The sequence below is a fragment of the Neophocaena asiaeorientalis genome, unplaced genomic scaffold, assembly GCF_003031525.2.
Source record: "Neophocaena asiaeorientalis asiaeorientalis breed wild unplaced genomic scaffold, Neophocaena_asiaeorientalis_V1.1 scaffold733, whole genome shotgun sequence".
NCBI lineage: Eukaryota > Metazoa > Chordata > Mammalia > Artiodactyla > Phocoenidae > Neophocaena > Neophocaena asiaeorientalis.
Genome location: NW_020172687.1, coordinates 257,118 through 271,975, shown reverse-complemented (window position 1 = coordinate 271,975; position 14,858 = coordinate 257,118). Strand labels below are relative to the sequence as shown.

The 14,858-nt window shown below is 43.4% G+C and overlaps 1 protein-coding gene and 1 pseudogene across 1 annotated transcript; one reads left to right on the top strand and one right to left on the bottom strand.

Annotated features, from left to right (window-relative positions):
* The window catches only part of LOC112396256 (acidic mammalian chitinase-like), a 53,146-nt pseudogene that overhangs the window by 16,053 nt on the left and 22,235 nt on the right, over window positions 1–14,858 (top strand).
* LOC112396260 (protein pitchfork-like) lies at window positions 9,600–14,390 on the bottom strand. The gene is made up of 6 exons (XM_024739942.1): window positions 14,338–14,390; window positions 13,960–14,105; window positions 13,240–13,338; window positions 12,374–12,504; window positions 10,859–10,976; window positions 9,600–9,829 (listed from the first exon to the last, which is right to left on the bottom strand). Exons 1-6 carry the CDS (start codon window positions 14,354–14,356, stop codon window positions 9,761–9,763), a joined length of 582 nt encoding a protein of 193 aa, XP_024595710.1. The 5' UTR covers window positions 14,357–14,390; the 3' UTR covers window positions 9,600–9,760.

Sequence of the window (14,858 nt, the reverse complement as noted above, 5' to 3'; positions counted from 1 at the left end):
GCGCAGACCCCAAAAAAAAAAAAAAAAAAAAAAAAAAAAAATTCCCAAAGCTACCAGGCCCAGACACTCCTCAAACATTTAAGAAAGAATTAAGAACGTCCAGAGCCTAAAAAAATCTTTTCAATTTATTTACATTTCAACTAAACCTGATAGAGATAAAGAATAAGCACATATGTATTGAGCATCTATTATTTCCCAGGATTCTGCTAGGCCCTGGGGATCAGAAGCAAATAAAATATATAAATTTCTTTTCTTCATAGCTTTTCTAATCCATCAGAATAAATCATATACCTATATGGGAAAGCTCAACATTATAAATTTGTCATTTTTCACATAGTAATTTCTAAATGTATCACAATGTAAAAATCCCAGAGCTGTGTGTGTGTGTGTTTTAATTGGAAAAACTGATTACCAAGAAAAATACACTACTGAAAGTGGTCAAGAAAATATTTCTTTAAAAATTTGGAATACGGCTTCCAAATTGCCTTTCAGTGATTCTTGACTCCTTGTCTTCATGCCCTTGTATCATCCCCTCCCACACTGATAAGACTGGCCTGTGTAACCAATAAGGACACTGTGGATACATTGGAGTGGGACTTCCGTCATGCTCTTTCTTGGTTCATTTACCCTGGGAGAATCAGCTGATATTCCCCCAGCCCTAAAGAGAGGCCCACAAGGAGGTACTGAGACCTCCTGCCAACAGCCAGCACCAGCTTGCCAGCCGTGTGAGTGAGTCATTTTAGGATGGATCCTTCAGACGCAGTCAAGCCTTCAGTAACTGCTCTAGTCAACATCTTGACTGCAACCTGCAGTCCTCATCAGAGAACCCAATCCAGAGCCACTCAGCCAAAGCTGCTCCTGAATTATAGACTCTATATGAAATAATACATATTTCTTATTGTTTTAAGTGGCTAAGTTTGGAGATAATTTGTTACACAGCAATAGATAAGGAATAGAGTCAGGAATAGCTTGGTTGTTGATATTTGGCCATGAGATTGCCCAACACCAAAACTGTTGAAGAAGAGATATCCATTTATTCAACCAACTTGTACCAAGTGCCTAGTCTGTGTCAACTTCCAGGGATCCAAAGATGAACTCGAGAAGACTTAAAGGAGGCTAGATACACTGAAGAAATTCTTGGCTCAACCTGAGGACCTGCTTTAAGGCCAAGGCTGGCTGCCCCTCCACCTGTGCCAACTCTTAACCGCCCGGTTGGCTTAGGGCCAGGTTTGAGACATGTGGCTGCTGGCAGTGGCAAATCTATGGCCTTGGGGCATCAGGTGAGCTAAAATAAGCCCTGACCTCTGTAACTCCTGCCCGCCTTGTGGCACTGACTGCTCTCCCAGGCACACCTCTCCCTCCTTCCCCCACACCTCTAAACCTCATCTGTTTTTCCTAAGGAGTCAAGCTCTAGCAAAAATAGGACACAATGTTCCTTGTACCCTAATACCACCATCCCTCCAAGAATGAGGAGGAGGGGGCAGAGATACAAGGTCCATGTTTCTCTGGCAGCAGCTGCTTTCTTTCCATCTCTCCCCTGGGCTGGAATAAGGGGGGAGAGCTGGCAGCTGCAGCATCCTATGTCTGTCCTTGTCCTTTCCCTCCAGAACTATGGCAGTAAAATCACTAGGGGACAAGGGGGAGAAGATGAGCAGGGCTAATCCTTCCCTGAACCAGGTTCCTTCTAGGACCCTTGCCATTGGCCTTAAATGGTCATATAGGAGGAAAATTACATGCCTTAAATGAATACTCAATATCGCAAATAACTGCCCCCTGCAATGTGTTTTCCTGGTTCTGGGCCCTTACCTTGGGACCCTCACTCCAGCATTGTGCCCTTCATTCCTTCCCTGGGCTTCCACATCCCCAGGGAGACTTGGCCTCAGTGCTAAGCTAAGGCTTCCATTTGTAAGCAGTTCTTTCAAAGTAGCCAGGCCTGGGCTAGTGAGGGAACTCTCCTGGGATTCTCTTCCCCTTAGATTCTCATGAATCTGGGATGAAATGGGATGGGTGGAGATATGAATGTGACAGCCTCGGGTATCTGTGATCATAAGATGGCAGCTGTGCTGTTATCTGAATGATGAAATGGGTCTCGTCTTTACATAAGGACTGTGCCAAGAGGCTGCCCAAGGTGGCCAGTGTGTAGGCATGGTGGGGAGGATGCTGCTCTGGGCTTGTGAGTCTCCTACCCTTTTTGCCCTTCTTCCTTCCCACAGGTCATGGGGTGTCCCTGGGAATGGGGAGGAGGGCAGGCTTCTGTTTCAGTGAGGCTTTTACATGCTGCTATCCCCCTCCCCCACCCCAATGCCTTGGGCTCTGAAAGGCCACTGATAAATCCAAAGGCCTTTAGGTCCTTGACATCCTGGAAGTCTCCTGGGTAGGAGCAGGTCATAACTGGGAAACCCATTTGAGGACTCCTTGTTTTTGTATTTTGTTTCTTTGTTTGTTTCAGGCTTGGCTCTTCTGCTGCAGGTACAGCTAGGTAAGGAGTAACACAGCCTCCTGTCCACACTCCAGTTTTCCTGATCATTACTCCTTTTTCCCTCCTTCCTTCCAACTCTGCATTTCCTTCTCCTTTCGTGACGTCAGGACTAGAACCCCAGTGTGGGTTGGGGCGCAGGCTGCTGTGGTCCCAGCAACAGTCAGCATCCCAGACTGATCCTGATCCACTGCCTCCTTAGGCTCCAACAATGGCTGCCCTTGCCCTGTTGAGATGCCTTCTGGGTCCAAGCCAGCTACATCCCTCACAACTACATGGTCCGCTGGGCCATAGCAGCTCTGGCCCTACTGTGGAGCTGCACTGCAGAGAAAGAGTAGCCAGAGCGTGTGCTCTACTGAGGCTGGGGCACGCACTGGGGCAGTGGTGGGAAACCGGTCTGAGTCCCAGGCAGTTTCAATCTGCTTCCTCCACCTTGTTTTGAGGATTAGCAAGTGTATGTACACTCTTCAAGAGTGGAGTCTAGGCTTCTTATAGCTCCTTGCCAGTCCCACTTGTTTTCAAAGCACCTAAGGGGACTTATCCTCCTGGTGTTGGACCCCAGGGCTGGGACGTCCAATATGTGGCCCACCAGGGAGGACCTCTGAGCCCACATAATCCTCCTCCTCTTCTGTGTCCCCTCCCAGGGGTGCAGGTCCTGACCTGATCACTTCTCTTCCCTTCCTACCTGATTACATGTGGATCTTTCTTACAGCTTTGGTTGTATAAAAGTCATTCTGCCAGTCTCCAGTTTGTTTTCAGTGAGAATTGCTCCACATGTAGATGTGTTTTTGATATGTTCATGGTGGGAGGTGAGCTCCACATCTTCTCACTCCGTCATATTGATCTCCCCTCTGAGGGTGTATAAACATGTGTTTATAGACTATAAAACTGCTGACTATGGCAGAGGAGCTAAATTTTCTAGATATTAAGGCACCTTCAAATACAGGATTCAGAAAACATTTAATAGCATATTCTTTGTGGTGTCAGAAGTGCCTCATTAAATGTATTCACAGATTGTAAGTCACATCTTAATTTGGGAACAGTAAATATAAAAAACAAACATCATAGAATCAAAGAAATATAGTTATCTAAACCACTGCCCTTGAAAGATCTCACTACAAAAGAAAATGTACATGTACCTTTGATCTTATGAATAAGTAGAAAAATACTATTCAATGGGTATACCAAAGAAAAAAAAGTTTAAATTAAAAATATTCATCCATTAATTAACATTAACATTTTTGAGTTCATCTTAACTGTAAAAATACAACAGGGGTTATTATAAAATGCAAATTAAAAATTAATATTAGAATGGTGTGGGGAGGATTCCTGGATCTGTGATGTTAATACAGACAAACTCTCTGCCTAGATTCACCACCATGGTCTCCACAGCTGTCAAAAGCAAAATCTTCATCTGTCCTTTCATTGACTTCCTTTGTCAACATGGATTTGATGGCACTGACTTGGATATAGAATATCCAGGGATATAGAATATCCCAGGGAATATCCCTCCCACCTAAGGACAAACAGTGATTTACCATCTTGATTAAGGTGGGAATGAAGCACTAGCTCTGTGTCTTCTTGTAGGGAGGCTGGTACCTTAGTAGATTTTCTATAAGAGTTGCATTTCCTGGGGATAGCAAAGGGTGCTGCCCTCGGAAGTACACTAGTGAAGGTGTTTGTGGTTTGCAGGCAACAGAAACAGACTAGCTAACTCAAGCCAAAAGAGGATTTATTGAAAGGATACTGGTATCTGAAGGAACCCAAGGAGGACATTCTTGAGTTGAGGAGGTGGAACCATTTGTTATATCATTTGTTCAGTAAGTATTTATTAAGCATCTACTGTGATCCAGACATGGTGCTTTTCACTAGAGATAGAGCAGTGAACAAGACAAGCATGATCCCTGCTCTTGCGGGGTTACAGCATAGTGGAGGATACAGAGGGGGGAAAAAAAGAAAAGAAAGAAAAATAAAATGAAAAAAGAAAAAATCAAATAATTGCAAATGGTGATAATAGCAGTGATACCAGCAAATAGGATGGTCGGGACAGGGGGCCTTCTCAGAGGAAGTGATATTTAAGCTGCAATATGAAGAGTTAAAAGGAGCCAGGCATACAAAAGATAGGAAGAAGAATTTTCTAAGGAAGTGGTAACAGCATTAGCAAAGGACTGAAGGCAGGAAAGAGGCATGGCTATTAAAAATTGAGAGACTAGAGCTTTAAAAGGGAGAGTGAAGTCACAGCAGGCAAGATAGCTCCTAGACTCTCTGCCAGGAGTTCCTGGGCTTTTTCTTTAGAATTGTCATAAAGTGTGACTTGGATTCAAGGATTGTTAGTGTCCTTGTACCTCTTTGGTCCAAGTTACACCTTGCCAGAACCTATCCCTATATTTCAGGGGTTATTTCCAGAAATAAGGGAATTGCTATAAGCTGGAAAGCAGCCCCAAATGTACGTACTATTGGACAGAGATAATGAAGACAACCGCAAAAATTCACCCTTTATTCTCTCCAGGAAATGCTACAGACTTTTGAAGAAGAAGCTAAGGAAACAGGATACCCAAGACTACAGATCACAGCAGCTGTATCTGCTGGCAAAGGGACCATTGACACAGGATATGAAATTGTGGAGGTTGGGAAATGAGTGTGATGAACTTCCCAGGGCCCCCAAATCCTAGAGCAGAGATTTGTAAACTTTTTGGTGGAGAGCATCCCAAGTAGTTATGTAAACATAATGTTGAGAAAGCTGGTACCTTCAATTGCCAAAGAAGTTTGGGGAATTAATGGCTCCGGGATAAAGAGCTGACTCCTTTAAATTGCCACTATGATGGGTGTTGGGGAAAAGAGGAACAAGATTCAAGACCTTGGCAAATCCTTATATGCAATAGAAATTCTCATTAGCAGTTCCTTTTGGAAAAGGTTGTAAAATCAGGAAAACTATTATTGACAAAGCTACTCATTTGTGCTTATCATGGCCCTGGAGATGTGTATTTCTAAAACACACTCTTCTAACAACATATCTTTCCCTCTTCTCTGGGTTTGCCCTTAATCTTTCAAGGAAGTAAAGGAGACTTTCTGTCTAGCCCTATGGGAGTCACAGAAGATAATCTGCTCCCTGGAGACACCAAGGAAGCCACATTAGTGGGGCCATATGGACATCTACTTGACATCATGAATTTCCACAGCTACCATTTCTTGCTCTTAAATTGTCTATAAGAAAATGCTCCCAGGATCTTGATGGCTCAAAATCTCTTGTTCCAGGCTCCTTGATCCCATCAGTGTGATGACCTATGACTTCCATGGTGTCTGGGGCACATATGTAGGACACAACATTTTCCTGCATGTAGGAAACAAGGATGGAGGTGACATGTGTTATTGCAACTGTGTAAGAAAGAAAAGACTCAAATCATATGCAGAAGGGAGATGGGGAAGGGATTGGGAGTCTTGGTTGTTGGAAAACAGGGTTTCTCTTTGGGGGACAATTAGCTAGACTTTGTTGATCATATAGAACAAACACTGGTGAGGAATAATGTCTGTGTCGCCTTCTGCAGGAATATGCCGTGAAGCCCTGGAGAGACAGTGGGGTCCCTTCGGAGAAGCTCATCATGGGTTTCCCCACCTATGGGAGGACTTTCCGGCTCAGCACTTCTGACACCTCAGTCTGTGCCCAGTCTCTGGAGCAGGGTCATCTGGTCCTTACACAGGTGAGGCTGGCTTCTGGGCTTACTATGAGGTAACTAACACAGCTAATTCAGAGTAAAATGCCCTGGGGAAAATTCTTCCACTCTCCAAGTCATCTTTCTACCCTTCTGCTCTTGAGATCCTATATCCATCCCGGCTTTCACAGATCTGACAGCTCTGAGCATAGCAGCCTGTGGAAAGGCAAGTTGATGGCTGTGTAATACTTTTCACTTAAAAAAATCAATCTGAGTTTCCTTTTTGGGTTTTGAAGTATATGTCACCATCTTTCCCACAACCCAAAGCAATACTGAATTTTAGTACGTCCGTGTAAATAGGTGGAGGAGGAGTTCAACAGACTAGCATGGGGATGGCAAATATTTTGATCTCCCTGCCAATCTGAATTGATTGATTTTACTCAAATTCTATGTTGAAAATCCAGAGAATGATTAGCAGTGTTTGCCAAAGACTAGAGTGTTTGTGGAAGAATGATCTCAGCACATATGGTCATGCTTACCATTTCTCAACCTCTGGGTACAGAATTAGAATTTCACTTGTTTGTAGCCTGTTTTCATAGAAATTTGTGTTCATTTTATGAAACAAAATCACTTTTGAGAGAAATATGTGAAATTAATGTAGATATTTCACAACGTCCCCTTTTCCATCCCCCTCCCATTTCTTACTATTTTTCTCCCATTTAAGTCCTTTTTCTTCCAATACATGACATAATCTGTGACGTGTTCAATGTTGCCTTCTTCATTCCCCGCATAGATCTGCATATTCCTAAATAAAGCCACAAATGCCTGGACTGAAGACCAAAAAGTCCTATATGCTTATAAAAACACTGAATGGTTTGGTTATGACAATATTGAGAGCTATGGATATAAGGCATGAACAGTGTAAAAAAATTACAATTCTAGCTTTGAATCTTAAGCTCATCAGGAGCCCATTTCACTAAGATCTATGGTTTCAAAGTTTTAAACATGCACAAAGTGGAGTAGACACCAGGCAATGTCTAGATAAGTACTTCGAATGTGTCTCCTATGAGGTCTGACCTTGACACACCTACAGTAACTTGTGAGACTTCAGGGCATCATTACAACTGGGAGTGGAGGACAGATACAATCCACTAGCCTCCCTGGGGAGTCCTTCTTATACTTCAGCCAGGCCCAAGGAGCCAGTAGATGAGTTTATTTTGATTCCTGCTGTATCCCCAGTGCTTGCCACTACCTGATCCATGGTAGGAACTCAATATGATGATGACTGACAGACTAAATAGATGATGTAATGGGAAAGGAGGATTTTTAATTTATATATATTTATTTATTTGGCTGCGTGTGGTCTTAGTGGTGGCAGGCAGGCTCCTTAGTTGCAGCTCCAGGGCTCCTTAGTTGCAGCTCACCAGCTCGTTAGTTGGAGCACGGGGGCTGCTTAGTTGCAGCTCACCGGCTCCCTAGTTGCGGCACGTGGGCTCCTCAGTTGTGGCAGGCAAACTCTTAGTTGTGGCATGTATGTGGGATCTAGTTTCCTGACCAGGCCCCCTGCATTGGGAGTGCAGAGTCCTATCCACTGTGCCACCAGGGAAGTCCCTGAAAGGGGCAATTTTTGACTCTGTGAGTTTTACATGAATATGGGAAAGGCAATCAAATCAGGACATTCCCACTCCATGCCAGGGAACTCAGACACTTGGAAGAGCTCCTTTTCAGTTATTGTATTCTTCAACTCTGTTTGGTTGTTCTTTATATTTTCTAACTCTTTGTTAGAAACTACTTGTAACTTCTCACTCTGTGCATCCATTCTTTTCTCAAGTTCTTGGATCATCTTTACAATCATTACTTTGAACTCTTTCTCAGGTAGATTGGCTCTCTCCACTTCACTTTGCTGTTCTTCTGGGGTTTTATCTTGTTCTTTCATCTGAAAATATTCCTCTGCCTTCTCATTTTGTCTAAACTTCTATTTGTATTTTTATGTATGTGGAAGGTTAGTTATATTTCTCAGCCTTGGAGAAGTGGCCCTCTGTAGGGGATGTCTTATGTATCCCAGGAGTACACTCCCCTCTCATCTCCCAAGGACCAGGGACCAGCTGGTCCCAGGGTAGGCTCTGAACTGTGTTTGAAGACTCAGTTCCACAGGCTGCAGGACTGTAGTTTCCTTGTTTCTGGTGTCTGCCCCCTGGTGGGTGAGGCTGGTCTAGAGGTTTGTGCAGGCTTCCTGGTGGGAGGGGTCAGTACCTGCCCACTGGTGGGTGGAGCTGGGAGTCTTGGCCCTCCGGTGGGTAAGGCCATGTCAAGGGGCATGTCTAGAGGTGGCTGTGGGCTCAGGAAGTCTTTTGACAGCCTGTCTGCTGATGGGTGGGGCTGTATCCCCATCCAGTTTGTTGTTTGGCCTGAGGCGTCCCAGCACTGGAGCCTAGAGGCTGTTGGATGGGGCCAGGTCTTGGTGCTAATGACCCAAGCAAGATGTCAGCCTCCAGCAAGAGTTCATGCAGATGAACACTCCCCAATATTTTCACCACCAGGGTCTATGTCCCCAGGATGAGCTGCCCTCACCCCCGCAGGAGAACCTCAAATACCAGCAGGTAGGTCATGCCCAGGCTCCTATGAAGTTACTGCCTTTGCTCTGAGACCTGGTGTGTGTGAGATTTTGTGTGCACCCTTTAAGTGAAGTCTCTGTTTCCCCCAGTCCTGTGAAGCTCCTGCAATTAAGCCCCACTGGCCTTCAAAGCCAAATGCTCTGGGGGCTCTTCTTGATGCCGGACCTGCAGGCTGGGAGCCTGATGTGTGGTTCAGAACTCTTACACCTGTGGAAGAACTTCTGTGATATTATTCTTCAGTTTGTGGGTCACCCACCCAGGGTGTATGGGATTTGATTATATCATGAGTGTGCCCCTCCTACTGTCTTGTTGTGGTTACTTCTTTATGTCTTTGGATGTAGAAAGGACATCCAAATATGTCTTGGATGTCTACCAGACATTTGGAAACTACCAAATATTGGAAACTACCAAATATTTTTTTGGTAGTTTCCAGCCTTTTTTGGTAGTTTCCAGCCTTTTTTTATCGATGGTTGTTCAGCAGTTAGTCGTGGTTTTGGTGTGCTTTTGAGAAGAGGTGAGCTCAAGGTCCTTCTACTCTGCCATCTTGTCCAGGAATTGGAAGAGCTCCTAAAACATGATTTATTCTGCCTTAAGAATCCTCTACATACAGCAAGCCCAAATACAAGGTCAAGCAAGCCATCCAAATCCGTGATATGTGTAGACCAACAGTCTCTTATCACCAGGGCTAGTGGTAGAAAACATAAAACTCGTGCCTGGGAATTAGAGCTAAAGGGCAGGGACCCACAAGTATTTCAGTAAAGTGAAGCCACCCCCCTGAGCACTCAATAGAAACCCCCCTGACCAATCTACATGTATATGCAACAAACCAGCACATGGAGAGAGAGACCTCTGAACTAATCTTTATGCTGTTATATAGTAGTTATGAGCCCCTTGCCCCTCCCTGTGCCCCATGCTGGCAGACAGGCAGGCCAGAGCAATGCAGAAGGACAAAAGCAGCTCTGTCCTCAATCCTGGAGGGTCTGTGGTCAGGAGGAACACGTGAAGGTAGTCACAGCTTTTCAGTTGTAATACAGGCTTAGGTAGGCCACACGGTTCCGATGCTTTCTAAAGTCTTTGTCTGTGGGCAGCTGCAATGGAAGAATGCTGTCTAGGTTAATATTAGAATGAGAACCCTCTGCCTCTGGTCTTCTTGGCTGTGCAAAATAGAACTGTATGTTATAGCTGTTGTGGCCTAGCTGAATCCCAACCCATAGGAGCCTAGCCTTAGTGAGTCTCTCAACATTGCTATGTACATCTACTCTTTGTCATCTTACTCTAGGATATATCATAGGAATTATTTTCTCTTGATAAATACCCAAGTATAGTTGGTAAATTTCTTGAAAACAAAGATTATGTGTTTAATTCTTGAATGTTACCCATAGGCCCTATCACAATTATGTTAATTCATTTGGCATTTAATAAATACTTGTAGAATTAATCCAAAGTTCCACTAGGGGAAAAAAGGGCACTTCTGGAATTATGATAGCTGACACGGATTGAGCATTTATTATGTTACAGGTACGGTGCTAAATACTTTTCTACGATCTCTCAATCTTCACAACTTTATCAGATTGAGTCTATTATTACATCCATTTTAAAGACAAGCAAACTGAGACTTAGAAAAGTTAGAGGACACACAGCAAGCAAATATAAAAGTTAGAAGATACACAGCAAGCAAATATGGAATTCGTATTTGAACCCACTCAGTCTGTCCCTGGTATCCATGTTCTTGCCAGAATGATCTATAGCCATTTGTAGATCAAGTGTTGTAATGGAAAGAGCAGTGGCTTAGGAGTCACAGCTACAAGCTGCTTAATCCATCTGAGCTTCAGTTTACTCCTTAATCATAGAGGTTAATTATCTTAGACTACCATAAAAGATTGTTTGAGGTTTAAGTAAGAAAATGTGACTTTTGTTCAGCACACACACCTTTAAAAGTCAAGTGAAATTGTGTAACTCTCCAAAAAGATCCCCATATCCATATACACACAAAATTCTGCAAGTAATTTCAGGGGAACAAGGACTTCTTGAAGCTTATTCACAGACTCCTGGTTAAGAATCACTGATACATGTGGAAGTATTAAATACAGGGCTCCACAGAAGTCCAATCTTATTACCTCAGCTTTCAGGGTTCTTTTCTGTAGACATGGAACCTGGGCCCAGTCTGGAGATCCAAATTTCATTGGCCAGGTGATTTTTTTGGGTGCCTTTATCTCTGGGTTATATGTGTCAGGGCTAGAAATAAAAATATAAAATATTATGTTGAATGAGTTAGTGACCATATACAAACCTCATCAGTACCACATGTGCACCTGAGCTAGTCCTCACTCCTTTGGAAAAGGCAACAGACTGATTAGATCTTAATGTCAGGCAAGCATAGTGTTCCTTTGCCTGTTAGTGTATTTCTAAATAGGTGTTAGTGTTCAAGATTTCCAGTCTTGACATGCAGTGAGGGTAAAAATCGACTCTAGTTTAAAATATTTCTGAACCTCAGTACTCTTAGCTGAGAGACCAAAAGATCCCAGAAATGGTGGATGATAAAAGAGATCTTCCACAGTGATGCTTAAGTTCTGCCCATGATGTGAAATTTCCTGACAATGGGATATTTTGTATTGCCTTTGTTCATAACACTTTGTCTTTTGGTGTAGACTCTTTGCTGTGGAAATAACACAATAGAGTGGTCATGGGAATCAAGATTTAACACTTCTACTCCTTTACTGAAACCTTGAGAGAGTTACACTCACTCTCTGATCCTTGGAATGCTCACCAGTAAAAGAAAGACCTTGACCCTGTGCCCTACAATTCCGCATACTCTGAATGGCTTCCTAAAGCACTTAGAACGCATTCCTTGGTCTACTAGGCTTATATACTCTAGCCCCTCCTCCTCCTCTGTTCTCATTTCCTCCTTGCCCCACTACACTGTAGCCATACTAGCCTTTTTTCTTTTTTCCTCACACCAAATTCTTCCCAGTTTACAGCCTTTGTACTTGCAGCTCCTCCTGCCTGGGAAGCTCTAGGCCTAGGTCTTCACAGGGCCATTTTAGTCTTATCACTGTGATTTCAGATCAGGTGTCATTTCCATAGAAAGACCTATCTTGACAGTCCTTGCCAAAATAGATTCCAGCCATCACTCCATATCATATCATCTTGTTTGGTTTTATTAAGCACATCACTAGGTCACTATACTTCCTGGTGTGCTCATGACAGCCCTAGCTTATGGCTATAGTCTTGGTATAATTATTAATAAGATCCTCTTTCACTCTCGGAAGTGACACACTAGCTAATAAATTGTATGGTCACTCTCCTTATTACCACTGATACTTTCTTGTTTATTTGCTTCTCACCTGTCTGGACTCTAGAGTGTAAGCTCCAAGAAATCAGGAGCCTTGCATGGTGGGTTTAGTGCAAAATCTTCAGAGCCTACAAAACTGCTTGGCCATTTATAAATATTTATTGAATGAATCACTATCCTTTATAATAATTTTGTAATTCTAGAGCTCTGGAAGGCAAGAGGTTGAATCTTTAAAGATAGATAGTTTCTTATTTAGAGGGCATAGTTGGGAAGTAACCCCTTTTTGTACTTCCTTTCCTATTGCTCTTTGTTGAAGTGCACCAGAAAGAGGGGCACTTACCCAGGATAACAAGCGTCCTTAGAGTATGTCCTAAATCGAGGCAACAAGGCATTAAATGGAGCAAAATTTTGTTTGTGTGTTTGCTCCTGAGGACCGACTGTTTGGTACATGCCTGGATAAGGTGTCATATCCTATTTCCAAGAAAAAGATCAATAGTTTAGAGGGTAATATATATACATGTAAAGCCTTCTAAGTAGAATAAACAAAATCATCCTCTCCCAGTTCATGTTATCAGCTATGATTGAACCACCTCAAGCTATAGAAATAGACCTACAATAAGTAGAAAACCAAGATAATGGTATGGTTCAGCTACCTAAATGTACTTAATGCTTAGGTTGTAGAAATAAACCTATGGTGGGTAGAGAGCCAAGGTAACTATTGCAGCTACTACCCCCACCATCCCACCATCCCACTCAGAGATTCTTTTAGAGCCAGTATCCCTCTCGAGCTTAAGCATCAAGAAAATGTCCAACAAGAGATTAGGAGCCTATACTGAAGACTTGAAGTCCAATCACACAAAAGGGTGAAGAAGTTGGAATTTGTTTTTTAACTGACAAGATAATATGATGCATATAAACAAAGCTTCCAGTACTTTAACATCAGGTATCTCAGGACTGAAGCCCTGCCCTGGTACCATTCCTTCTGAGAATTATTTTCCACTCTCCCAGGACACTCACACATACACATTTGCAATGTTAATATCTAAGCTTTTCATATAGGCTTCTTAGTAGCTTTCGTCTAAATGACTTTTTTTTCTTGAATTTCAGGGCATGTCCTTTAGGTAACCTCTAGCTTTGCTCCCCAATGCAAATACATGCAGCATCATGGATCACACTAAAATCTAAGTACATTCAGCCATTTCTAACCTTGCTGATTGGCTTAAACCTCACAGCTGTTCTGGCTCCAAAAGCATATCCTTTTATACTGGTCGGGATCTTAGAGAGGTTGTATGCCAAGCCATACCTCTTCCGGTAGTATATAGAAAACAAAGAAAAAACATACATAGAGAACATTATAGTTATTAAAACAGAGTGAACTTAGAGTATTCCTGAATCTTCTCTGTCAAAGTTGCTCTTTCTTTCTTGATTCCTCTGCATCAAGACTATACAAGCAATTACATAAGTAACAGAGGCAACTCTACAAAGGAATGTGGCTGGATAGGTAGAGTGAATGACATTTCTATGCATTCCAGTGAATCCAGTTTTCTAAGGCCCACAGAGCTGAATCTGCTCTCATGCAATTGTCAGTCTGATTATATGATTTCATAAACTGACCTACCAGCACAGCCACAGTCCAGGTTTGGACTAAGGGGAGCTATTGATTCCTTTGTAGGTGGGAATGGTATGGGAACTATACTGGCGGATGCATAAGGCCAAGGCTTGCATTTGGTGGGGATTCAAAGGGAAGCAATGCAAGCAATGCAATTTCTGATATTGGCACTGACAGCTGGTTGCAGAGGACCAGGTCACTTTCTCATGTTGGGACCCTGAAGGTCACAAATCTCACAGGGCTTTTCTTCCAGGAAACTCAAGCACCCTTAGATAGTCTGGGAACTGAGACCTACTTAAAGGAAAGTGAATACTCACATCTTCTGCTATGTAGTAACATCCGGGCCCTCTGTGGGGCGCTCCCCTAAGAGGGAGAAACTTGTTCCCCAACAAGTTTGGGGGGTGGAAGTGAGGAAAGAGCTTCCTCTGTTGACATGTTCCAAAGGAGCAGTTAACCAGCGTCTCTGGAGAGCAAGAAAGAGGAGAAACTCCACATGAGGGAAGGCCCCATGGTCTAAGTGAGAGCTTGGGGGCAGGTGGGGTGTGGAGAGGGGGAGCAGAGACCTGGGCAGACAGAACTCTGAACAAAACAGTGACCAATCCAAGGAGGGGGGTGAACAAATTTCCCTCCTTCCCCCTCTTTCCCAGTCTCCCCACTCTTCCTCCTGCCTCTACTCTTGACTCATCCCTCCTCACCTGCTTTGTTGAAGCACATTGTGCCAGTGCCACTAGGACCAGCGTTTGTGTATTGCGTTGCCTAGGAAACAGAAGCTGGCCGGCAGCTCCAGCTCTGTTGCTCCTTGAGGGGCGTGGCTCCTAGTACACATGCGCGGCAAGCGGAGCTGCCCCGGAGCTGTCCCGGAGCCACATTGGGTGGGAACCTGCACTTCCAGGGCCAGGAGCCCAGGAGAGTGTGAACTAGCAAAAACAAAGTGACTGTATGTGTACCAAGGATATGAGGGACATAAAAAGGCTGAGAAATTACTTCAGGCTGAGGGATATTGATAAAACATGAAAATCTAATGCAACACGTATTCCTGAATGAGATAAGAAAGATGTGCTGTTGTGACAATTGCCAAATTTGAATAGGGTCTGTGGATTTAATGATAGTGTTTATCAGTGTTGATTTTCACGTTGGTAGGGGTGTATGGTCATAATGTTTGAGAGAATCTCTGGGAGAGTAACAGTAGAGTTTTTAGGATGGTTGGGGAATGAGA

Excerpts from the sequence above, each read along its gene's own strand:
- LOC112396260 (XM_024739942.1), bottom strand. Across the intron at positions 13,339-13,959 it reads GTTACTACATAGCAGAAGAT|AGGTATGGCTTGGCATACAA; the intron begins GTGAGTATTCAC and ends TACTACCGGAAG. Across the intron at positions 10,977-12,373 it reads AAGGACGCTTGTTATCCTGG|CCCTGACACATATAACCCAG; the intron begins GTAAGTGCCCCT and ends TTTTATTTCTAG.